At 52.1% G+C, this 25,127-nt stretch overlaps 2 protein-coding genes and 1 long non-coding RNA gene across 6 annotated transcripts in view; 2 read left to right on the top strand and 1 right to left on the bottom strand.

Annotated features, from left to right (window-relative positions):
* The window catches only part of HSF1 (heat shock transcription factor 1), a 72,418-nt gene extending 57,063 nt beyond the window's left edge, over positions 1-15,355 (bottom strand). For 2 of the 4 annotated variants that reach the window (XM_055704467.1, XM_055704464.1), the window contains exon 1: positions 14,976-15,354. In XM_055704467.1, the coding sequence (XP_055560442.1) occupies positions 14,976-15,101 (126 nt within the window). In that variant the 5' untranslated portion in view covers positions 15,102-15,354. Of the gene's footprint in view, positions 1-14,975 lie in introns of all 4 variants that reach the window. The other 2 variants (XM_055704465.1, XM_055704466.1) reach the window with 2 other exon arrangements.
* On the top strand, positions 8,939-12,572 carry LOC114016985 (uncharacterized). Its single transcript, XR_003561768.2, has 2 exons — positions 8,939-11,619; positions 11,778-12,572. It is a non-coding gene; the product is annotated as an uncharacterized LOC114016985 (long non-coding RNA).
* Positions 15,356-15,694: 339 nt separating the features above from the next.
* Positions 15,695-25,127, top strand: part of BOP1 (BOP1 ribosomal biogenesis factor) — a 69,847-nt gene continuing 60,414 nt past the window's right edge. Inside the window, exons 1-2 of the mRNA XM_055703826.1 lie at positions 15,695-15,847; positions 16,379-16,537. Coding sequence (XP_055559801.1) covers positions 15,839-15,847; positions 16,379-16,537 — 168 coding nt within the window. The 5' untranslated portion in view covers positions 15,695-15,838. The remainder of the gene's footprint in view (positions 15,848-16,378; positions 16,538-25,127) is intronic.

The raw sequence follows: 25,127 nt of genomic DNA on the forward strand, positions 1-25,127 counted from the left end.
GGCAGAGGCCGGTGACAAGCGCCGCTCCTCAGGGGGCCGTACTGGGACCAGTGCTGTTTAACACCTTTGCTGGCAGCAGCAGGATTGAGCACAGCCCCAGCAAGCTTGCCGACGACACCGAGCTGTGTGGTGCGGCTGACGCGCTGGAGAGAAGGGATGCCATTCAGAGGGACCACGACAGCTTGAGAGGTGGGTGCGTGTGAACCTCACGGAGTTCAACAAGGCCAAGGGCAAGGTCCTGCACCTGGGTCGGGGCAACCCCAAGCACAGACACAGGCTGGGCAGAGAATGCATTGGGAGCAGCCCTGAGGAGAAGGACTTGGGGGTGCTGGTGGACAAAAAGCTCAACAGCACCCGGCAACGTGCGCTCGCAGCCCACAAACCCAACCGTGCCCTGGGCTGCACCACCAGCAGCGTGGCCGGCAGGGCAAGGGGGGGGTCTGCCCCTCTGCTCCGCTCCGGGGAGACCCCACCTGCAGCGCTGTGTCCAGCTCTGGGGCCCCCAGCACAAAAAGGACACAGACCTGCAGGAGCGGGGCCAGAGGAGGCCACGCAGATGCTCAGGGGGCTGGAGCACCTCTCCTGCGGGGACAGGCTGAGAGAGTTGGGGTGGTTCAGCCTGGAGCAGAGAAGGCTCCGGGGAGACCTTAGAGCACCTCCCAGTACCTGAAGGGACCCACAAGAAAGCTGGGGAGGGGCTTTGTACAAGGGCCTGTAGCAATTGGACGGGGGGAAACGGCTTTAAGCTGAAAGAGGGGAGATTTAGATCAGATATCAGGAAGAAATTTGTTACTGTGAGGGTGGTGAGGTGCTGGTACAAGCTGCCCAGAGCAGCTGTGGGTGCCCCATCCCTGGGAGCTCAGGGCCAGGCTGGACGGGGCTGGGAGCAACCTGGTCTGCTGGGAGGTGTCGCCCGTAGCCATGGGTGGGACTGGGGGGTCTTTAGGGTCCCTTCCAACCCAAACCATTATCTGATTCTTTGATCTTTTAGCATGCCTGTTCTTGCTGCCTCTCTGAGCAGTCAGGTTTTCCTCTTTGCCACCTTCAAGTCAATCCATCAGGAACAGTTGGGCACAGCAGCTGTGAGCAGTAGTGTCCAGAACAGCAATCCATCCAAACACCAACTACTGAAAAACTATGGCTTCCCCCAACCAACAATCCCCATCATCTTGCTTCTGCCCTTCCATCGTCCATGCTATACATGGAAGCTAAGGACACTGGGTAGTATAGATTTAAGCCCTTGTAGGCATTACCTCCGCCCCCATCAACTAATTTGAGGAATCACTTCACTCTGCCTGGTTGCTAACCACTACATCTCCCAGCTCCTCTGCAGATAACGAGCTAGAAATAACATGGGCCAACAGTTTTCCACCTACCACCACCAGCAAGCAGGCCCCCATTTGAAAACTTCTAAAGAACTTGCAAAGTGATTTTACATATTCATTATTTCTGATACAGGTACTCTTAAACATAATTATTTTTTTTAAAAAATAAGTAACAGAAATCAGATTTTTTTTTTTTTAAAAATGCTGCAGTCATGCCCAGGTGAGCTAGAAGCTCTGATAACCACGACTGCTCTGACGCCCTACACTACGTCAGCTTCAGCTCGGAGCACTGCAGAATCAGGGTCACTTACCACGGCATCGGGATAGACAGAAAATCTCATTTCTAAAGTATAATTTAGGATCCTCTACGTATTTGGAAACTGAGTTTATAAGAGACTTGATCTGTGAAATAAGCAGGAAAATTCAGGAAAATATTGACTTTAGAGCAACAAATAAAAGGTTCAATACTATTTCCCAACATCTGACTGACATGCCAGACCTATTTTGGAAATGGAAATACTGATCACTACGATGCAAGCATCACTGCGCAGCCAAATTACCCAGATGGTAGGGCAGCAGCAAAACCATGACCTAACATAAAAAACCCCAAGTAATGTTATTGGAGTCTCATGAAGGCACACCAGGAAATGCAATCCTTACAAAATGAAAGCGGATCAACTATGGTAGATATTTAAAAAAAAAAAAGGGATGATAGTAAGTTTTTTAAAAACAAGCACTAGGAATACTCAAATTTGTGAGACTAGCATGAGATTCGACAATTCTCAGACTCCAGTTTAAATGTGATCATTAAAATTCTGAACACCTTTATAGCTGTCATCTGAGATATTAAAACAAACCCCAAGAACTGCCTCCCCCCCAACTTTGTGGCTCCACCACTGTTGAGAGCAAGATTAACCCCATTAAATTCTCTTACTCAGCCATGAAGATTAACTAGGCATTCCTCATGCCTCTCCAACAATACAATGGCTTTGTTTAAGCCTTAGAAACCCAGGAATTCGAAAAATTTACCTGTTTCTTTCCTCTTCCACCTTAAAGATGCTATGAAGCAGCACTGTTCTGGATTGATTCAGAGCATGCCAGCTCCAGAAGAACTATCTTTTATTTAAAAACCTGTAGTCCCAGAGGCGCAGCAGGCTGCAGGGCAGCTCACTGCCTGTTCTGCTCTGGTACCACCTTACTGATCTTAAAATACTGCGTGTGACCTGTGAGGGCTCAGGCTTTGCTTCCCAGGCAGCTCTGCCCCTAGACAAGCTGCACTTGGCCACCTCAGGGTCAGACAGACACGGAACTTCCCAGATGGAGGTGGCTGGAAGCAGCTTGCCTTCCCCAGTTCCTCGCTGCCACCTCGGCCCAGGCATCGTGGCTGTTTGCTGCTGGAGGTGCTGCTGAACCCAGGTTGGGGAAGCAACTCCGGCAGTGCTCCAGCAAATGGATGTCTTGGGAGGCGGGGAGAGTGAAGAAGGAAGCCATCTCTAGCAAAAGGACCATACCAGAATGGAACAAGGCCTTTCACTAGCATGGCAAAAGCACTGACTACACGACCGCAGCCTCAGGCACCAGTGCCAGTGTGGCAGGATCCAAATTGGCTCAGGAGCTGTCATCCCTGCAGGTTACTCGGTGTTTGTACACGATGAGTGCCAACTAAGAAGCTCGACCAAACCAAACCACCTGAAGGCTTACGTAGCAGTGCACTTGTTGCCTGCCTAAAGCAGCCAGAGCTGCCAGGATGGGTTTCCCTGGGCTTCTCAAAGGATGTACGGACAACTTCAGAGACGTTCAGATGACAGCTGGCAGGGAAAAAGGCTGATACCTCCTGCACCACAGCCTGCTCCCAACACCTGGCTCAGAAGCACACGGACTGGTGGCTTTCCCAGGAGGTGCAGCCACAGTAGCAAGGAAGAGAAAGCTGAGGAGATGAAATCCTGGTCCGAAGGCCAACCAGGAGACTTCCCCAAGGAGGGGTGGAAGTGGAGGGAGCAAAACTGTGGGTTCTGGTTCCTGTCCTACGGGTTGCTCGTGTATTAATAAAGCATTTGGATAGAACATGCAGTGCTGGGGTCAGAGAAGGCTCACACCAGAAGTTTGCTGGGTGTCAGGAATCCCACTCTGAAACATGTATTCCTCCCATTCCAAACACAGCAACTGTTGTAAGCAACTCAGCCCTGTTAAATTCAGTTCCCGCAGCCCAGCACTAACCGCTCTGTCTCACCACAACAAGAGCAGTTTGTCCCGCTGGCCCAGGCTGTGGAGAAGACTTGGGGGTCCTGGCAGACAGAGCCGACCGTGCTGGCAGCGTGAAGGGGCCCACAGCACCCCAGGCTGTGCAAATCAATGACCTGGGCAGGATGGGAGCGTGGCCAGGGGATCACGGGAAGGGGTTATTCCCCTCTACACAGCATCTGCTAAACACTGCCTGGACAGTGGGTAGAGCCTGGGGCCCCAAATCCACAAAGACATGGATAAACTGGAGCGAATTCAGCGGAGGGCCTCACCAGGGTGGCGATGGGACCACAGCTCTTGCCTGGAAAGGGGAGGCTGAGGGAAGAAGGCTTGTTCAGCCTGGGGAAGAAACCGCTTCGGGGCGTCAGGGGAGCAGCAAGAACCAGCAGCACTGCAAGGGAAGGAGAGACAGGAGCGGAGGATAGTCACAAGGCAGACACAAGCGGGGACATCACCTACAAGGTGCTGGGGCACAGAGGAGCGAGTCTGGATCAGGATCAGAGCAACCTGATCTGACCCCCGAGCAGACCCTGCACTGAGCCGGAGCTGGGACTAGAGACCACCACAACTCCCTTCTCACCTGAATTACTCCATGATCTGTATTTTTTGTCCAGTTAGTTTTAACTAGGACCAGTTCCCCAGCACAGTCATGCATGCAGTCCCACAACCCTGTGTCAGTACCAGCATAGGTACAAACACTGCTATGAGCAGAAATCCTGACATGCTGACTTAAAGCAAAATGCACTGGCCTCATCTTCCCGTAGATAGGAGTGTTGAAAGACACACCTTTTAACATTAAAAAAAATAAACTTTCCTGCTATCAGCACCTGACCTACTGTTTAGGAGACGCCCTCCATACACAGTTAAAAGGGGGAGACTCACCTGCCAACTGCGGCGCAGCTGCTGTACGCAGCGTTGGACTGGGAAGCATTTGTACCCAGCAGGGCTGAAGGTGGTCGGGAAGTCGCTAGACCCAAGCAGCAAGAACCGAAGTGACTCAATTAGAAGTATCCTCACCATGTGCTAAGAACTGTTGAATTCAGCACATTTCCAATTTCACAAGAATGAACTGGGAGCTGAAAGCCAGCCTTCGTGTGACCTTCCACAAACTCATCGGTACACTACCTTGGGTGACCATGCCTGCAGCTAGACACAGGACACTGTCCTGTTACAGCTGCTTGAGAGGTAAGGCCACACAGGGGTGCCTATCCTTACATACTTTTCACTAAAAGTACAAAAATTCAGTGTATAAAGTCGATACCAACCGTGACAGCAGCAGCAGGCTGTTCCAAGGAAGGAACTGGAAGTTGTGGATCCAAGGTACATGCGATGGCTGGCACAGCGGGTTAGCATGCTAGCTGAGGTCTATGCACATCATCATATTTAGTTCCAGGATGGGATAATGCAGGATGAGCAGAATGTCTGCATTGGTGTGCTGCAACCAAAAGTTTGTCCTCTCTCTCCTTCCCCTTGATCTCAGCTGTATCCTCTCATCACCCTGCACAGACCATGATGCTCCACAGATTCGTCTTGCTTCTTTCTCCGAGACCTGATCTAACTTAATAATTCAGAAACCTACAATGGTTTCCCGTGGGGCCAGACAGCTCATAGAACGTCTCAAGCTGGACGGGACCCGTGAGGAGCTGAACCAGTTCACAGCCAGCCCGATAAGCACTGGAGACAGGACAAAGAGGGGCTGATCACGACACCAGCTCAGCTGCTCAAGAAACCACGCTGTTACCATCACTGAGTTTCAGTAATCCAGGCTGCGTGCGACAAACCCAGACTCCCGCAGCCATGTGTTCGCCTCTGTGGGAAACAGTTTACAGACTCTTCATGTTACATTTGGGAAACATGTAATTCTAGGAAAGAAATTCTCCTTCCCTGCCACTGTACAGAAAGAGCACATGCTGGTGTTGATTGTGCGCGAGCTATGTTCAATCACTGCACTATTTCCAGCTTCGGCGTGATGGAAAGAGAATCCTGCTCCAGTCCAAAAAGCTAAACAGGTCATCATTTCCAGCACGGAGATTTGAAACTCGACTTTTTGAAGACTGACTTTTCATGAAGCTCATCCACACCACGATTAGACACCTGTCACCACCTGAGGTCTGACTGCATTCCTCTTGTGTACACAGAACGGTGTGGAAGAGACGAGCTTTCGCTCACAAGAAAAAAAATCCAAACAAACCTGTAAGGTGCTGACAATCTTATACACAAGGGGACTTAACACAAACAACTGCCAAGGTGAAATTTTATCAGTTTACCCAGAGTTCAGACATCAGCAGAGCAGGACGGAAGTTTTCTGACGCTCCACCAGAAAAATCCCTCCATCACATGCACAGCACTGGCAGAACCAAGGTCAAAGCTGTTGATCAACACTAGGTCTTTTTTAGCATCTACAGACAAACTGCCGACTGAACGGATGGATTGAAGATAATTTTGTTTTGTTTTGTTAAACGATAACACTGTTTCTTCAGCTTGCTGGCCCCGGTCTGCTCAAGCATGGCAGAGCACCACTGGCTCCTACTACAGGCAGACTTTCTGGGAAGGCACAAACAAGTGAGGAATCCTGCAGGAGAAGAGCTAGCAGGGCAGGAGGGAATAGAGCAGCAGCTTGCTTATCCACACGGTAAGGGACATGAAGAGACCTTGAGGGTGACCAGGTTTGGCCCCAAGCTATTGCAGCACAACTGCATTCATGTTATTTATTCAGTCTCCATAGAACCACAGAACGGTTTGGGGTGGAAGGGACCTTAAAGATCATCTAGTTCCAACCTGCACCTTGAGACTTCTTTTGTGATGCCACAAGGCCTACAAGCGCGCAGACCCAACCCCCTTCTTATCTTTTACTTACAATTTTTCATTAAGGGAAGCTCACACCCACATGATACCGTTCATTTAGGCTTTATCTCTTCCCAGCCATTTTTTTTGCTGGGCTGAGGAAATAAAACTTTCAGACCATAGTTTCATATTGCTAAACTACATCAAAGTATCAGCTTAATGTATTCAGGCACCACTACTGCTTGTTCCCAACTCAAATGCAGTGCTGCCAAAACCCAGCCAGTTTCTGGGGACCACACTGTGGATCAGATCAGGTAACGGAGCTCACACACACACAAACATAAAAAAAGAAAACCTTCAAAGTGTGGTTTTGGTTTTGAAGCAGGAAAAGAAACAACCACCTGTGGGCATAACTAATGAATTCCCAGAAGATAGCAAAAATAATTTACTTGCATGACCTTGCACTTCACATGCACAGGGCCACACCACTCCTAAAGGCAAGTCTTTTTTCAGGACTGACTCAAGCCTCCCTGCAAGATAAGGCTCTGCGATACCAGCCTTCCCACTTTATTCATTTCACTTCACACAGCTGGGCCTTTGTTAAGCCAACATCATCAGAAGCCAATCTTTATTAGAACAACTACAGCAGACAGACCCCATGAACCCTGGGGAGCCCAGCTAGTAACCTCACCTGAAATGTAACAAAAGTATTTTCAAACAACACATTTGCTTTCTTTTTTGCTGGTTCCTCACTCGCTGATCTTGTGTTAGTTCTTACCTGCCTACAGCCAACACATTTTCTGTGCAGCAGTTACTGGAGTCACGTAGATGAGCGTTCCGAGCTAAGCAAAGACATCTGCACTTTTATTTACAAAACATTAAAGATGAAGAGAAAGCACAGCCCGTGAAAAATACATTGCTAATGGAAAAAAAAAAAAAAAGTAAAGAAGGAACTTCTGTGTATACAAAGGGATTTAAAATTGGCTGTTCACCATTCTTTATAACTGAAAGTGAAAGCACGCTGTGCTGGAAGTGGTATCGCAAGAACAGAAATCCTCCTGGGTGAGACCAGGGAGTCCTAAATCTAGAAAAACATGAGGAATACCCTAAACCTAGAAAAAGGCAAGGAATAATCACTCCTTTGTGGGACAAACCACAAGTTTTCATTGAGTGAGGCTGAGAAAAGTCCTCAGCCCCTGTTATCAATAACACTGGGAAGGAAGGCATACCAAATAGCACAATGGCACCTGCAGTAGATTTTATTTATCTAGGAATTTATATAATTAATGTGGGATCCAGAGTTGGATTTTTAAGTTCCACAACAGATCAACCACTGAAGTAATTCATGTTAATCACCAGCTGTAACTAACGTTTTAGCTTTCCGTGCACTTATCCTCTCTGATGAGCAAAATGCAGAAAAATGGGGAAAATGGTTGACATCTACCGCGATAAAAGTTTTTTTCCAAGCTCTGCATCAAGCTGACCCAAACGCTGATTGCATTGTTCTGATTAGCAACTTCGGCCACCACATGAAACACACCATGCTTGAGTTTATACAGTTGATCTGAATCTCTCTCCTGCTCCCAAGAGGCACAAGGAACTACGGCATGACTCGCTGCTGGCACAGGAGAGCGGGCTGCTCTGCCTCCCCGGCCCCATCGTCCACATCTGCACCCACCCTCATCCAGCAGCAGCTCCCACCGAACACCTCCATGAGCAGCCTTAACCCTGACACAGCAGAAAACAGAAAATCAAGTATTAGTGCCTTAAGGCGGTCCACTAAAGGCTCTGACAAGAGCCAGAGTCAGCTCAAACATGGGGCAGGATTCCTGTGGCCAAAACCGAGCGATCCCGTCGCAGCAGCACGTGGTTAGATTTGCCAGCTGCCACCAGAGCACAAGAAATGAAACTGGAAAGAAACGAAGCGCCTGGTGTAAACAAGCACGGAACCACTGCTACACAGCCTTCACCAGAAAAACATCCCTGTACTGGAAAACTGCTCCTTGAAGCGGTCCAAGCACTCCTGTGCCATTCAGGAAGCAGACAAGCAATGTCACCTGTATGCAAAAAGCTGGCAAAGTTATTTATGTAGGAAAAAGGTACAATCAAAACCTTGAAAAGCCAAGGTTTCATTCAAAGGAGGGTTTCTGAATATCCAGTCTTGCAATGTGTCAGCAGATTACCACCTCAAAGTCTCTTCCAAGCAGCACTGAGAGCAGTTCCAGCTCTTTTGGCTACCAGCACTCTTAGGCTCCAAGTAGAGGTTTTCCATCAAGTGCTCCTCTTGAAGCTCTGACTTTAACCTCCTACCTAACACCCTGGACCTTCACCTTGTGATTCTAAATGCAGCTTTTAGCTTAAATGAGATAAAAACCCGCACCTTTAAAAGGTACACATTCTTGAATTTAAATTCAGTTGGAAATCCAACGCTACAGCTATCATTGCCCTGGAAAAATATGCAGTGTTTTGATCACCATGCTTAGAGGAGTAAGTTTTATTTTGAATTTCCATTGCAAACAGAATTTGAAAATATTTCAAACACAAAAGCTCTGAACAATGGTTAAATTTTATTTTATTAAAAGCCCAGTGCCTTTCATAAACCCTCACCCTATATGCTACACTGGATCAACTCCTGCTTGCAAAACCATGAAAGCTGCTATTATCTATGCGTGCACAGGATTAAATACAAGACAAAACATCACATTTTCCCTATTTGCTGCTTGGCAGCTATAAACCCTTCCTCTTTCCGATTCCTCCATTTTCAGTTAACTTCCACAGACCATAAATCAGAACTTCATAGATCAGAAGCATGCCGGTACTGTAATTCTTCTGCACATTCCTCATTTCCAGCTACGCGTTCAGATTTTCTGTGCCATACTTCACCAAAGCAATCACCTTGCCTTGAGATGACACTGGTGTTTGAGAACAGCAGGAAGGACAGCGGGGTCCCCCACACACCAAGAGTTAAGCCACCAGGAGTCTCCAGTGTTTCTGAAGGACCAAACCGGTGACAGACAGTTTCAGCAAAGTCATTTTCCTAGCGCAGGCGAGGACCTCGGCACTGACCTCCTGAGAGCCGGCCTTGAATTTGGCAAGCTGTGCAGAAAGCGTGCGCATGTTTACAGGCAAAACAAGCTGCTGATGAGGTTATTTCATGCGCTCTGCTCCCCTCCACTGTCCAAGAGCATTAACAGAGCCATCAGACTGAGACATGACTGCATGGAAACAGCACCTCACTCATACTTTGCTGAAGATCAGCATGCCATGGAGGGCTCACCCTTCCACGTGTGGTTGCTTTCAAAGTCTGAGTCACCCTCTCAAATAGCCCAGCCACCTTCCTAGGTCTAAATCAGGGCAAGCCCCAGGGTCACTTGTACGCTTGGACTGATCCGGACTAACAACCACAGCCTGGCTGGAGCACCCCGTGCCTCGCCACATGGACTCTCTGGTACTGGAATTCGGGCTTCTGCTGCTGCAGAAATGGGGACACAGGGTTTGCCACGGAGTTTTGTAACAGCTTTAGACTGTTGATACAAGGACTGATGCTCAGGCTCCACCAGCCTAAGCTCAGTATATTCTAAATTAAGGCTTAAGATTTGGACAAGAGTGGGATATTGAATTGCATGGCTTCCTCCTGACTCTCCCGGTCAGGAGCTTCTGTGTGTTCTCCCACACCCTCCCTCCCCACCTCTTTTGTTGCTGTTCCCCAAATGAGGAGAACTGAGCTGATGGCTCTGAATCTGAGGCTTGTTTCAAGATGAGTAACGTTAACAGCAAAGCGTTACAAGCCTGGACCTCCTCCCTCTAGCAGATGATGCTCCACAGGCACAACTTCACAGGATGCAGGGCCAGCCAGAAAACGGGCAACAACTGCAAGAAAAGGGAGGTCTTGCTCCGTCCCTCATGTACCTTGTACCAGTTTCAGCACCCAGGACCCCTCTGAACCAGCTCGGCTCTTTCACTTCAGCAGGTATGACAGGCTCAGCAGAGGGTCCAACGACAGGACAACCCAGGCAGAGTGAGAGAAAACATACCTCTCCCCACCTTGCCCCCAGCTTCTTGCATCTCCAAGCCTCCCAGGGAGCAGCATGGCACGCTGCAGCTTGTGCTGATGGATGGACCCACCACCACCGAGGCGGCCCCTAGCCCTGCTCGTTCTTGTGCAGCCGTCTACTTGCCTTTTTGCTGAGATGACTTAGCTTAGGAGGGGCCAAAACTACCACTAGAGCTGCTGTAATTAGCCACTGTGAGATGACTGGGGCTATGCTGTACACCTCCACTGTCAGCCACAGTTTCACCTGCAGTCACGCCAATCTTAGCACCCTGTGATGCCGAGGAGTGGCCCTGACCCACCTTTGCTGGCCCTTACGCTCACCCAAGCCCAGAACACACCAGACTGTGGAAGTAAAAGCAAACCCAATTTTCTGCCAGTTTAGAACAGAAACATGGAATCATATGGGTTGGAAAAGACCCTTAAGATCAAGTCCAACCATTAACACTGCCAAGCCCCCCAAACCATGTCCCTAAGCACCACATCTTCAGCTCCCTCTACAACAGCTCACTGGATCCAGATGAGACTCGGGGCTGCCAGGAGGGAAGAGGAGGGTGTCAAATCACCAGCAGACAGGGTGAGATGTCACATAAATGAGCCAAAGAAGCAGCCAAGGTACTGACACTGAAGTGGGCACAGCTTCGTTCCCCTGCTCTCCTGGCTCTGGCACTCCTCTGAGCTTTTCACTAGCTCTGTTCACCAAGAAGAGGACAAGTGCTACAGCAAGCACAAGGGAAGCAGGTGGGGAAGGTTCAGCACTGACCCAAGAGCTGCCTGCCAAGCCAGAACAGAGGTCTATGCATGACAGCAGCCAGATAACTAAGAAGAAGCTTCTCTTAAGACCAGAGCAAATGCAGTGCTGCTTCCTCAGAGCATCTCCTGGCAGAGATTCACAAGCTGTCCACCCTCCAACTAACTCAATTTAAACAGGTGGCTGCTACCATCAAAGGTTGTCCCCCCTCTTCCTACCATCCCCAGGTACGCTTTTCCCATCACCTCTGGCAGTAATGGCAGCAGGATGAGTCACTAAAAGCCACCAGTTCAACAGAAAAATATCCGGGGTGGGGTGGGGCGTGAGGGGTGGGGCACAGCAAACCAACCAGAAACACCCAACCCATAGAGGACAAAAAGCTGAATCTGTTCACTGAGGCCCAACGATCCCTAGCAGAGAGGCAAAGATGGTCTGCACTCTTCGGCAGCACCTAACTCCTAGTCAAGGTAAGTGCATGCCTTGGAGAGGGAGGTAAATGTAGCAAATAATGTCACAAATTAACTAGTCTTCAATTAGTCATGTTATTTATATCCTAAATGTACTGCAATTTGTTTTTTTTCAATGGAGAAATCTGCTGCAGAGTTAACATGACCTTCTGTCCCAGGTCAGACCAAGGTCCAGAGAGACAAGTTACCACCTCACACACTCTGGGAAAAGTCTAAGCAAGACAACATCAACCTTCCCTAACAAACTTATACCAGCAAACAGCAGCACTGGTACTTTTGAGGGCAGAAATTATATCCAGACATCGTGTTTTGTAAGAAAACAATCCACCCTCCTTGAACTCTTCTCAAATTCTTCTACGGTTTTGGCCTGTGCACCATCATTGTGGGGAGCAATTACACAATCTGTGAGCGACATTACGAGAGATTTGCCTTTTAAACTTCCTGCCCAGCAATTCCGCTGGGTGCCATCACATCTTTAGACACGAAGAGTACTGACTGATTTGAAACAATGAGGAAAATGCATTTCTATCTTCATGCCTTTGGAAAATACAGCTCAGCAGGCTGCCCAAGACTGAAGAGAGGCTTTGGTGACAGTGCAAGTATGCTGTGGTACTTTCCCACAATACTCTCGGTCTCTGTGATTAGCAAATCCAAGAGTCTCTGAACACAAAGTGGCAACCTTACACTTGAGAAAACAGGGCGGGATCTATGGATGAGGCAGGGCAGAAACCCAGCTGTCACAGCCTCTGATGCTGAGGACATGATAAATGCCCAAACCCCACTCTGCCTTTCAGATTTGCAGTGACGACACCTGGGGACGTTTAGATCATTGGTGTTAGCTGTAGGGACAAGAGACTTTTAAAAGTTGAGAAACTCAGGGGGGAAAAAGTGTGCCATGTAATCACAAATAAAATTTGAAGATATTACCTTCAAAGGATTCGAATTAGAACACACATATTTTTGGAAGTTTGTTGTGTTTCTTTACCTCCCCTTTATGTTTATTTTTATGCTTTCTACTGAATTGATTTCTCCTCAGATGCACATAAAAGATCCCTTTCCTTTCTGCAGCCACTTAGAGATCCGTATTCCGGAACCCCTACAGCTTTGTTTCTTCCATCTATTACTAAAGGAAATTAAAACAAAGCTGATTACCCAAGTAAGCTTGAGGATAATCACCTACTTTGTTTCTGTATCGCAGTCTGTATTAACAACACCAGCAGCAACAACAACAAAAAGTGAGAGAACTACTTAGGGGAAGACCCGATCCTTCCCCAAGACTTCACAGATTCCATTGACTTGCACCATATTTACTTTCAACACTAGGAATAACAAGGAGCTCAGGCATCTGACACAGCCATTCCACACAGGCAGAACCCTGCTTCCAAAGTGCAGATCATCAGAGTCTAAGACTTAACAGTAAATTTTAAGTTGTATCCATCCAGACCATGCTTCCATAGTTCTTGCCAAGACCTAGAAGATTCATCCACCTATCAAGAGTATAAAGGGCTTAAAAAAAAAAAAAAATCTATCAGGCTGGCAAAGTTGCTTTGGAATAGAGTTTTAATTCAGGCAGAACTTCAGTCCAAGCTATCACACTGCTCACTGTCACCCCACAGCAAACATGTACCTCACCCAGCACACGTGCTCAGAGGCAAAACCAGTGTATGAATCTCCCTTTCCCATCTTTTCACTCTCACCTACCAACTGCAGGTCCCTTGCCCCCTGGGTGGGCTAAGTAAAGCTTGGGATAGTCATGCTACAAACCAAAATGGTCCTGATGAGCAATAACCCCAAAGAAGAATTCCAAAGTTCCCAAAGGGCAACTCCAGCCCCAACACCAGCACCTCTTCCCTTCCTCACTCAGGATACTTGCCAAGATCTTTTGGGCAAGGAGAAATGTAAAGACGTAGGCAACTTTCTTTACCTGTCAACATAAGCAAATTATATATATATATACACCTGTTTGCAAAAGCATACCGACTGCATGTAGATACCAATCCCGTGGGTATTACTCTGCCTCCCCAGTGGCACAGCTTACCTTAAAACACCAAACAGCAAACCTGCCTGCACTCAGAGGCCCAAAGTTTTCACAGTGTTCCCACGTCGTCTCTCACACCCACCCCCTGGAGCCAGGTGACCTTCCTGTGCGCTGCAGTTCCCAGTGGCGTGGGGAATGGAGTAAGGACACTCGTCCCCTGCCCCTAAATGCAACTTCTCACAATGTTTCAGCAACACAAAACTGAACACAGACTCATTAAGCACAAGGCATTAAACCTCTCTTTGCTCTAGTAACAGGGCAAGGCGTTAGTTCAGAGGCGATGACTTGCAAAGTTAAGAGCAATGCAATATCTGCAGCAAACAGACAGCACAGGTCTTTCATCTCATTACTGCCACATTGAGTCAGATAAGCAAACAGTTTGAGTTGGTGGAGAGCAGCTACCACCACGGGTTTCGAAAAACCATGCCCAGCACGTTTCTGCTTTTATTTTGGTCCTTATCTTTCACGTTTTATTAACCTGAGAGGCAGCTCCACTTGTCTTAGCTCCTCATGCCCACCTGAAGTCAAACCTCTCTATGGCAGCCCTTCCTTGCTTCTACCAATACTACTGTGCTTCTCTTCACTCAATACCTTTAGCAGCAAACATCTGACCTGTGGCTGAAATAAGGCAATATGGCAGTACGGGAAGCAGAGTAACAGGGTATTCACAGGAACCTATTTCTACTTAACTGTTTGGGCTGCCAGGTTAAGAACCTAACAGCAAAAAACTTCTTCCCTTTAATCTCCAGTAAACACCACAGATGTAACTGCCTCCGAAAAACAAATGCTTGTGGCATCTGGCTCCAGATATCACCATCTTTTAGACAAAGCTTAAGCTTCCCCAGGCAGCTAAAAAAGATGGAAAAATGGGACTTGCATGACTGGTGCAACCACAAACTGCGACAGAAACAGCACAGGCTGTCCTCCTGTTGCAATAATGACACGGCTGAAAGCCACGGAGCATCCCCTACGCTGGGAACAGTTAGAGGAGCGCCTGGACGCTGTGTTTTGCCTCCCTGAGCACAAGGGATAGCTCATTTCCCCACGAGGTACTGCAGTTGGGGTAATGAGCTGCACGGGCAGGACACCCGCAGGGGAAAGAGGCAGCACCTCTAATTAGGAGCGTGCAGGAGCTGCTGTGAGGCCCGGAGCGTCACGGGGACCGCTGCGATGCTGTGACACACCAGCACAGAGCGCGGCGCAGGCCCGCGGCTGGGAACGTCGCTCCGAGGCGGGGGGAGGCCGCGGCCGCGCCCGAAGCCCGCGGGAGCCAGGCCCGGGGGCCTCGCTCGCCGCCGTCCCCTCTACCGGGACTCACCGGGCTCCAGCAGATGAGCGAATCGGTGTCGGGATCCTCCACCAGGGTCCACAGCTTGGTGAGGAAAGCAGGCACGTTACTGCCGCCGGGGCCGGCGCCTACCGCCGCCGCGCCAGGCCCCTCCATGGCGGCAGCCGCCGCTGCGCCCTGAGGGCCCGGCTGCAGGCCCCGGGGCAGGTCGCGGCGCGCCGGCGCCCCCCGCCCCCGGGAAGCCGCCGCCAGGTGGGGTTTGCGGCGGACCGAGGCGGGCGGGCGGCGCGGGGCTCAGTGCCGCCGGCGGCCGCCGCCGCGGGGCCGGGCCGCTGCCTGCGCACTGCAACCCCCGGGGCCCAGCATGGCCGCCGCCATCTTGGGACGCCTCCGAGACCGGGCCCCCGCGCGCGGCGCCGCGGCGCGCATGCGTAGCCCCGCCCCCTGTGCGCCGGGGACACGCCCCCAACTCGGGACGTCACTGTCGGCAACCCGCGCGCGTGCGCCCCCCCGGCCGGCGCCCCCGCCGCCGCGGTGGGCCTCCCCGCCTGCGCGTGCGCCGTCCCCCCGGCGCGACCGCGGCGTCTGCCCGCTCGGCCCGCGCGCAAGCGCAGTGCGCCGCCCCGCTCCCGCTGTGCGCATGCGCGCCGCGCCGAGTCACCTCTCCCCTTTGACCCCTCCTCAAATCCCCCCCCCCCCCCCCCTACCCCCCCTCCCCCCCCCCGCCGCCACTGGGAGCGCGGGCCCCTGCCCCGGTGCCGCCGCCTGGGCGCTGCTGGGTCTGGGCGGGGAACGGGGGCGGCGGGAAGGGGGGGCGGTGCCGTGACCTCTGACCTGCGCGCACGTGGTGCGCGGCGCGGCCGGCGGCGCACGCGGGGTCGCGGGACGGAGCCATGGAGCAGGTCGGGGCGCGCCTTGCCATGGTTACGGGGGCGGTGGGGCTCGGCCCGGTCCCGGGGGGGCCTGGCACTGCGGGGGGGTCCGGCCCGGTCCCGGCCTTCTTCCGGGGGTCCCGGCCCGGTCCCGGTGGCGCCTAGTGGGGCCCGGTCTTGTCCTGGGGGGGGGACCAACCCGGTCCCGGGGGGATCCCTGGCACTGCGGGGAGGGGAGCCCGGCCCGGTCCCTGCCTTGTTCTGGGGGTCCCAGCCCGGTCCCGGTGGCGCCTAGTGGGGCCCGGTCTTGTCCTGGGGGGGGGACCAACCCGGTCCCGGGGGGATCCCTGGCACTGCGGGGAGGGGAGCCCGGCCCGGTCCCTGCCTTGTTCTGGGGGTCCCAGCCCGGTCCCGGTGGTGCCTAGTGGGGCCTGGCCTCGTCCCGAGGGGGCCCGGTCCGGTCCCGGGTTCCCTGGCATTGCAGGGGGGCCGGGCCGGGCCGTGCGGCCCCTCCGTGAGGCGAGGGCCGCTAACGCGCTCCCCTGGCCCGTTCCCTTCCAGTCGTGTCCTGCCGGGGAGAGCGAGGAGCTGACGGACAGCGAGGAGAGTGTCTACTCGGGGCTGGAGGACTCGGGCAGCGACAGCACCTCGGAGGAGGAGGAGGAGGAGGAGGTGGAGGAGGAGGAAGGCCCCGGTGGCAGCTCGCCCCCCCGGACACACGTAAGAGCTGAGCGGCCTTTCCAGCCCCCAGACACGGCCTGGAAGGTCTCTCCGACCACCGAGAAACGCCGTTTCAGTGGGTGGGGGGTGAGGCCCGGCACCTCCCCACCTGCTTGGGGCCTCGGGGGAGCTGCCAGGGTCTGGTCCTACCTCACAGATAAAGGCACGTAGAGGCAAATCCGTGCCGGTGAAGTGTGGTTTTCTCCCCTGACCCAGCCCCCATTTGTGTCTGGAGGAGGCGGAGGGGGTGTGAGGAAGGTCCTGGGCCCTGTGTTGGTGCCCCTGTGTTGGTACTCCCCATTTCTACGTTGTGGAGAGAAAGCAAAACCAAACTTGCGTGCGCAAACCGTAGCAGAGGTTGGTGGAAAAATTAATCTTTATTTACTCAAATTTATCTTGAGATAGTAACGTGCAGATGCTGGGTACACCAGCCTTCTTCACTCATTAACAAAAGTTACCTTGTCGTTACCCTGGCTGTCTGGGTCTGTGTATTTTTTTTGAATGATGTCTAGAAGATTTACCGAGGTCTGGAGTAGAAATTCAGTAGAAAGTTCCTTTAGAAACCTGCTCAGCAGTTGCACCAGACTGCCTCGGGCTGCGGGGGTTGCAGTTTGGCAGCTGTCCTGCTTGGGTTGTCTCCATCCACAGCCGCTTGTTCCCACCTGGATGCCATTGTCATGCTTCGACAGCTACTTACAAATCCACGGCATGCGCCAGGCCCAGTGGCCGATCCAGCCCAGAAATCGCTCTGCAGAAGTGGGCTTTTTTTTGTTGTTGTGCTTTGCTTTTTGGAACAATCAGTCCCCTGCACCACGCAGGTGGTTTGGCTGGTAGCGTAGGTTTTCCTTGGCATTGTCTCTCCACTCTCTTTTGCCACACGGCTGTGTAAGCAGAAGGACACTTGCTTAAGCCAGGACTGACTGCTAGTGCATCGTGCGTCCAACACTCTCAGAGCTGGGGCTGGTTCTGCACCCGCCACACCTGATTCTTCAGCCTTTTATTCAGTATCCAGGTGTCTGCAATGCTACAGGTCTGTAAAAAGTATCTGGAGATATCAGGATCCATCATTGTCTCGTTGCAACCTGGGTCAAGCTGGACATGATGCTCTGCGCCGTGCTGGCATGTTGTGCACCTAAAGAAGAGCCACAGCGGTTACAGCAGCAGCTGAAGAGGTCTATGGGGGGGATGGATCCTGAACCCTCTTTCCATTGCTGCGCGATATGTCCCTCTTTTGGCCTCGCCACTGCTTTGGGCAGCGATAGCCTGTTGGGTTTTTTAGTAGGATCTCGATGAAGTCAGATTCCTGATTTCCTTTCTTGCTTGGTCTTCGGCCTTTGGGGTCTTTGCTGTGCAAAGACAATGGCACCTCGGCAGGAGGACAGGAGCTAGTGCTGATCCTGCCAGGCAGGAGCCCTGTGTGCTGCTGGGCTGCATGTGGAGAGAGTTACCCGACAGGCTGCAGCTGTCCTGAGCGGGAACATCAGAAACAGGGCAGAGACCTTGACTGGAGTCCCTCTTGTCGGGGAAGGGCCCTGAAGGGGTTTCGCATAGGGAAAAGGCATCAAACACATTGGACTGGGCCAGGAATTGCAGAACACTTTGGGTTGGAAGGGACCTTAAAGACCCCTCAGTCCCACCCCTGGCCACGAGCAGGGACACCTCCCAGCAGACCAGGTTGCTCCCAGCCCCGTCCAGCCTGGCCTTGAGCTCCCAGGGATGTGGCACCCACAGCTGCTCTGGGCAGCTTGTACCAGCACCTCGCCACCCTCACAGTAACAAATTTCTTCCTGATATCTGACCTAAATCTCCCCTCTTCCAGCTTAAAGCCGTTCCCCCCATCCCATTGCTACAGGCCCTTGTACAAAGCCCCTCCCCAGCTTTCTTGTGGGTCCCTTCAGGTACTGGGAGGTGCTCTAAGGTCTCCCCGGAGCCTTCTCTGCTCCAGGCTGAACCACCCCAACTCTCTCAGCCTGTCCCCGCAGGGGAGGTGCTCCAGCCCCCTGAGCATCTGCGTGGCCTCCTCTGGCCCCGCTCCTGCAGGTCTGTGTCCTTTTTGTGCTGGGGGCCCCAGAGCTGGACACAGCGCTGCAGGTGGGGTCTCCCCGGAGCGGAGCAGAGGGGCAGAACCCCCCCCTTGCCCTGCCGGCCACGCTGCTGGTGGTGCAGCCCAGGGCACGGTTGGGTTTGTGGGCTGCGAGCGCACGTTGCCGGGTGCTGTTGAGCTTTTTGTCCACCAGCACCCCCAAGTCCTTCTCCTCGGGGCTGCTCCCAATGCATTCTCTGCCCAGCCTGTGTCTGTGCTTGGGGTTGCCCCGACCCAGGTGCAGGACCTTGCCCTTGGCCTTGTTGAACTCCATGAGGTTCACACGCGCCCACCTCTCAAGCTGTCGTGGTCCCTCTGAATGGCATCCCTTCTCTCCAGCGCGTCAGCCGCACCACACAGCTCGGTGTCGTCGGCAAGCTTGTTGGGGCTGTGCTCAATCCTGCTGCTGCCAGCAAAGGTGTTAAACAGCACTGGTCCCAGTACGGCCCCCTGAGGAGCGGCGCTTGTCACCGGCCTCTGCTTGGACATTGAGCCATTGACCGCAACTCTGAGTGCAGCCACCCAGCCGATTCCTTGTCCACCGAGCAGTCCATCTGTCAAGTCCACATTCACCAGTTTAGAGGCAAAGATGTCGTGCGGGACAGTGTCAGATGCTTTGCAGAGCTCCAGGTAGATGACATCAGTTGCCTTTCCCTCGTCCACCAACACTGTAGCCCCAGCATAGAAGGCCACCAGATTTGTCAGGCACAACTTGCCCTTAGTGAAGCCAATGACCTCCTTATTTTCCGTGTGCCTTATGACAGCTTCCAGGAGGATCTGCTCTGTGATCTTGCCAGGCACGGAGGTGAGACTGACCAACCGTAGTTCCCCAGGTCTTCCTTATTTCCCTTCCTGAAAACTGGGGTTACGTTCCCCTTTTGCAGTCAGTGGGAGCTTCACCAGATTGCCACGACGTCTCGATTACTCCGGACATTGTGTTTGTCATTGCAGAGAGCAAATAACTTGTTGTGGGGGAAGGAGCAGAAGGTACAGAGCAAACCGTTGGTGTGAGAGCACCGAAACTGTAAGGTTGTCTTGGGAGCCGGAGGGGCTGGGAGCATTTGGGGCAGCTCTGGGGCCACAGGCTTGCGATGCCTCTGGAGGGGCGGCCGCAAAGCGGTCGTACCCTGTGGGCAGCTTTAATGTTTTCCGATTCATCGCTCTAGTTCCAGCTGTGTGTGAAAAGACTTACAGCCTTCAGTCCCGTTCTGCAGTTTTTGGCCCCTTAACCTCAGCTGTTCAGTGCCATCAAGAATGTCCTATTCATATAATATGTTCATACTTAAAAATGGATTTAGAGCTTTGGGACAAGAATGAAGAGAAATAGCTTCTCATTAGAAAATATTTTACTTGCTAGCATTGAAGAACTGTTTATTTGCCTTGGGTGGATGTGTTTAATTTTGAATGATATTTCCCAAATTCTGGTCTCTTAATTGCAGACTCTTAAAATCTTTGCTTGCTATAGATCAGCTCTCCAGTAGGCAATTCTGCTTAATTTACTAGGAATTAGTTGTGAAAACATTATTAAAAGGAAAGCTGAAATTTTTCTTGGGTTGGTTGTGATGGCAAAACCTGCTTGGGGAATTATTTTTTACTATCTTTATAAGATAAGAGGATTGACTGGGGGTATCTATGACTGCAGCTAAGTGCTTGTCAAGTGTTGGATCTGCCGTTAGCATGACGGGTAAGAAACTGAGACCCGCTGCAGGTTGTGAGTTGCCACAGTGCAGTCTTCTCTGCCATGGGAGCAGTGGGGCAGCAGGAGGATCTGCTCATGAGACCTTGCTCTCACTCTCACTGGTATTTGTGGTATTAGCTTGCGCTGGCTCTTTGGTCCATGCCCTTGACTTGGCCCGTGCACCCATTGCCTCCCCTGCTGCCCTAAGCACCCACTTTATTTATTTTTAAATTTTGTTTAGTTTGCTGTGCTCTGTAGGAGTGGCTTAGCTGAAGTGATGTACAAACCCTATGCAGTCTTCAGACGCCACCAAAGAAGTTTTTATTCTGGCAGGGTAGAATTGTTGGGTTCTTAGTTACAGGAACATGAGAAAGAGAAGAAAAGGACTCCAAAAATAAACACAGGCTCTGAGTGTCCTTGATGTTAATCCGTGGCTTTGGCTGCTTGTTAGGATCTCCTCCAAGCTGTGTTCCCTGTAAAGGAAGACAGGATGCTGCTACCCTGGGCTGTGCTCCTAAATTACCCTGGAGAGACCTTGTGGGAGTTTAATCCCTGTGAGAGGGGAAATGGTTTGATTTGTACTTCTGGCAGCAGCCTTTTCAGAAGGGAGCTCATCCCTGCTCCTTTGGGGGGGGATTTTAATGCTTGCCTGAAGGGTTATAGCCAGTTCTTAGATGTTTTCTTTTTGTTTGGTGGGTTGGTGTGGGGACTTTGGCACTCCTGGGGGTGTTGCTGAATGATGGTTTGTGCTCTGCCTGTGAACAGGTATCTCTGAAGAGCAGGCATCTCTGGAGGCCGGTCTCTTCTGCTTTCGTTTAACTTGTTCTCTGAAATGTAATGGATTTTTAGCCCTAAGCTTAAAATATGTTGCAAATTATACGGCATTCATTTCCAACACAGTGTAGCACTGTCGGGGACATGATGTGTAAGTGCCAAAAGCAGCCGTCAGCTGTAATGCAGAGCTGTCGTTATTAAGTGTGGTGGTGAGAGCCCCCAGTTCTTCCTGCTCCTTGCAGTTAGGTAATAAAGTGCAAATACAGAGCGCGGACCCTCCCTGGCAGCTTCTCTGAAGCAGTGTTTTCACAGCAGACTAACGAACTTTGCAGTCAGCAGCTTCTCCGAAGGCTGCCAGAGTGGAGATGTTTCCCATCTCCAGCCTTGCCCTCTCTCTTTTGGTTCTGCTGCGTCTCAGGAGATGCTGCCTTGAGCCAGGTCACCTCACCGGCGTGACCGGGAGCTCTCTTTCCTCCTGCTGAGGTAGTTTCCTTTCCACAAGGAACACAAGGTGAGCAGGTTGAACGGGCTCCCCAGGGAGTGTGTCATGAGCCGAGCCGGCACACGGGGAGCCTCGAGAGGAGGGTGGGAGGTAAAGACTACTTTTCAGCACCAGAGGTGGTAGATCAGCTTACCCCCTCTTAGGCACTCAGGCCTGATTTTTACAGCCCTCTTGCATGTTTTGCTGAGCACGCTCGTTCTTGCTGTCCCCGTTTTTCAAAACCAGGCCTTGTTCTGCCTCGTGAAAATTCACTCTGAACCTGCCTTTAGACCTCCCAGCTGATGCCAGTTTGTTCCAATGTCACTTGTGCCTTGCTGGCAGTGTGGACACCTTAGCTGGTGCCAGAGAAGCCTCCTGCTCCCCCACATCGGATTTTCAGCCTCGCTGTTAAAGACGACTTTGTTCTCTGGTAACGGCCTGTCGCTGTGCACATCACTCGAGCCAGGCTCCGGAGGGCTTTTGGAGGGTCTTGTGCCTGTCCTGGGTCTCTTGCTTTCAGTATCTCCTGGCTGTTCAGCAAGTTAACCGAGTTCGGGGAGGACTCCCAAGCTGCTGCTTCCAGAGGCTTCTGGACTATGCGCGGGGAGAGCTACATGCGTCGGCTGAATGCATACGGCACTTCATAATCAACAGGAGGGTCTCCTGCTCTGCCAGAGAAATGCGGAGAGCATCAGGGAGCTCATGGAGAAGGATGGTGTGTGGATGGAGAAGGGAAGCTTACAGATGTTCTCTGATTACACTGAGGCTTCCTGCTGAGAGACCAGACAGCAAGGAGCCTTGCTTGCTCAGGTTGCCAGAGCTTTTCTGTAGACTCAGCGTCATGGTCCTCCCAGAGAGGCCTGTCTGGGGCTCCAGGAAGAGGTGGGAGCTCTGACCCACGGACAGAGAGGACACTGCTCGTGTCGCACCTCACAGCGATGGGTTGTGGCATTGTTCTGCCAACTGACTCCTTTAATTGTGGCCTCTCGCTGCTTCCATAAAACCTGTGGTATTCTCCTGGTGGAAGTCGATGGTTTGGAGGGTGCTGAAGCCAAGCCGATGCTCTTTGGCTGCTCTGGTCTTTGTCTTTCCTGCTCCATCTGTGGAATCAGTGGCTCTGGCAAGGGAGAAATGCTTTAGACGCAGAGGGGGGTGTTGCTGCTCTCTGAACATTTCAGTGTTTGAAATGCTCTTGCTGGAAGTTTGTATTTTTATCACGTGAGGTATTCCAGTTTGTGATGGTTGTGTTTGACCAGCCTGGAGAAGCGATGGGAAGACTGACAGCTCCTGAGACAGCAAAACGCGCAACAGTTTAGGATGTGTTGCTCTGTTTGCAGAATTTGAGTGTAGATGGTGGTGGGATGATAAAGGGCCTCTCCAGAGCTGCACACCTTCTCACGATCCTGGTGGTTTTCTGCAGCTCTCCCCAAAAAGATGCTTTGGGGAAGCTGGAATGTAAGAATTCTTGTCTTCGGGGCTTAAAAAGCCCACAGAGGAGTAAAAGCAGGCTCTCCTGAGGACAGAAGAGAGATGTACTGAACTGTGAGCCAGTGCTGGCGCCTCAGCCTGTGGAGAAGTGTTAATCTGGTCTGAGCAACAAGGTGCTGAACTGAGTTGTGCTGTCCCAGCTCCCTTTGGGATCCAGGAGTGAGAAAGGCCACTGCTTCCACCACCTGCCTGTCAGCAGATTGCAAAGCCCCGTTCTTAGTGCCTCTCTAGCTCGCAGGGCTCTGTAAATATTAGGCTGTCCTTGTCGGATTAGATTTCCTCTTAATGACTTCCAGCGTTCTGACAAGCTGTGCTTTCTTCCTTGGCAGCCCCAGTGCTGAGCTGAGCCGTCCGACTGCTCTCAGAGCCCCTGGGGAAAAGCCCGGTGGCCTGTGGTTGAAGGCCAGGCTGAAATGTTTATTTGCTGCTTTTATAATCCAGGAAGCCCCTTCAGTGCTGCTCTGTCGGAGAGTCCTTGCTGTGGCACTGAGCGCCTGAAGCAGATCTGTCCTGTGCTGGGTGTAGGGGAGGCACTGCTGGTGCAGCCAGAGCCTCTTAACTCTTCTCCTCTTGCAGCGACTGCACCCGGAGACCTTGTCTTGCTCTCATCCGCTCCGCTGCACAGCTCAGAGCATCCTCACAGGGCTCTGGGCTGCAGTACCGCATCCAGCTCCTCTCTGCTTCTCCATCAGCACCCGTCAGTAAGCCTGTGCTCATTCTCCTCCTTCTCGGTGGCCCCATGCTGCCTCCAGCTCAGCACCACACAGCCACAGCAGCAGGACACAGACGTCTGGGGCTGATGGAGTCTCATCAGTAAGCGTGTGTGCGGGGACTGGACAGAGGAGCCCCTTGGTTCAGTTCTCTCTAGCCCTGCATCGCTTTTTCTCCTCTCCTCCGGATTAATTTGTACTCCTGTTTGCCACAGCAGTCTGCAATAGAAAAGCAGGTGACAAATTCTTTTGTGCAGAGCCTTCTTGCCTGTTGGCCCCAGGGATGTGTTTCCAGTAGTCATGGAAGGAAGGAAGCAAGCCCATGTTCATGCTAGCAGCAGGGAAGCACGGCCTGACATGTCTGCAGTGCCTTGCTAAGGCACCATACCAGGAAAGAGCGGCAGATCTTGGCATCCCCAGTCTGCTGTGCTGACCCCTGCACCAGCCTGTGCCGGTATTACCGGGGTGCAGAGGGCTGTGCTCAGCTGTGAGCTTCAGCAGGGCTTCATGCTCCCAGGGCTGACAAGCCAGCTTTCACACAGACAGCGCTATGCCCTCCGGACAGAAGCTGTGCAGAGGAAAGCTGAGGTGATAAACGGCAAACCTGCTGAATCTGCCTGGCACCCTGGCAAGCTGTCTCTGTCCTGAGATGTGTTAGTTCTTGAGTCTGGCATGTGAGCGAGACTCTTCCCATGTCAGGCTTCGTCTTTCTGTGCTGTTAGCAGTTCTGTCAGCCCCATGAAGTGGAACAAATTGATGTTTGCCCACGGGGTGAAAAATTTCGGGCTCGTTACTTGCACTGACGGTCTTAGTGTGAGTAACCTCTCCCCACCCTCAGGACTTCAACTCTCGCAGCCATGCATCTTACAGAGATACAACAGGCTGCCCGATCAACACATCGGTACTAGCAGACAGTGATGTGTAGAGCCAGGTAATAAAAGAGTTAGCAGCAGCTGACTTCTTCAAAGCGCTGCACGTGACATGGCCTCCGAGGTTGTTCCCTCGTTTTACAGTGGTTAATGAAATGAGGCTTGACCTGGTAGAAGCGAGGCAACATCCACTCTGCCGAGGGCACCAGGACGTGGAAAGCTTACTTTGTCTCCGACTGCAAGGGGGGCCTGCTGTCAGTGTTGGCCTGATGTCACTTGGTTTGTCCTACGGGGAGGATCCCCGCGAGTTCCTCCTGGGCTCCCAGCCGCAGGTGTGTTCCAGAGGCTGCCGTTCGGATAGCTGCTTGCACAGGCTCCGTTTTGCATAGTCCTGGTTCTGCAAGGCTGGTTGAGCCAGGTGGTTTGTGCTGGCCCTGGTAGAAGCCACTTTACTTCTCCAGTCTGGAAGGCGTCGATTTGGATCTTCGTACATCTAAGCTCGAACTT

The sequence above is a fragment of the Falco cherrug genome, chromosome 3 (assembly GCF_023634085.1).
Source record: "Falco cherrug isolate bFalChe1 chromosome 3, bFalChe1.pri, whole genome shotgun sequence".
In the NCBI taxonomy this organism is placed as follows: Eukaryota; Metazoa; Chordata; class Aves; order Falconiformes; family Falconidae; genus Falco; species Falco cherrug.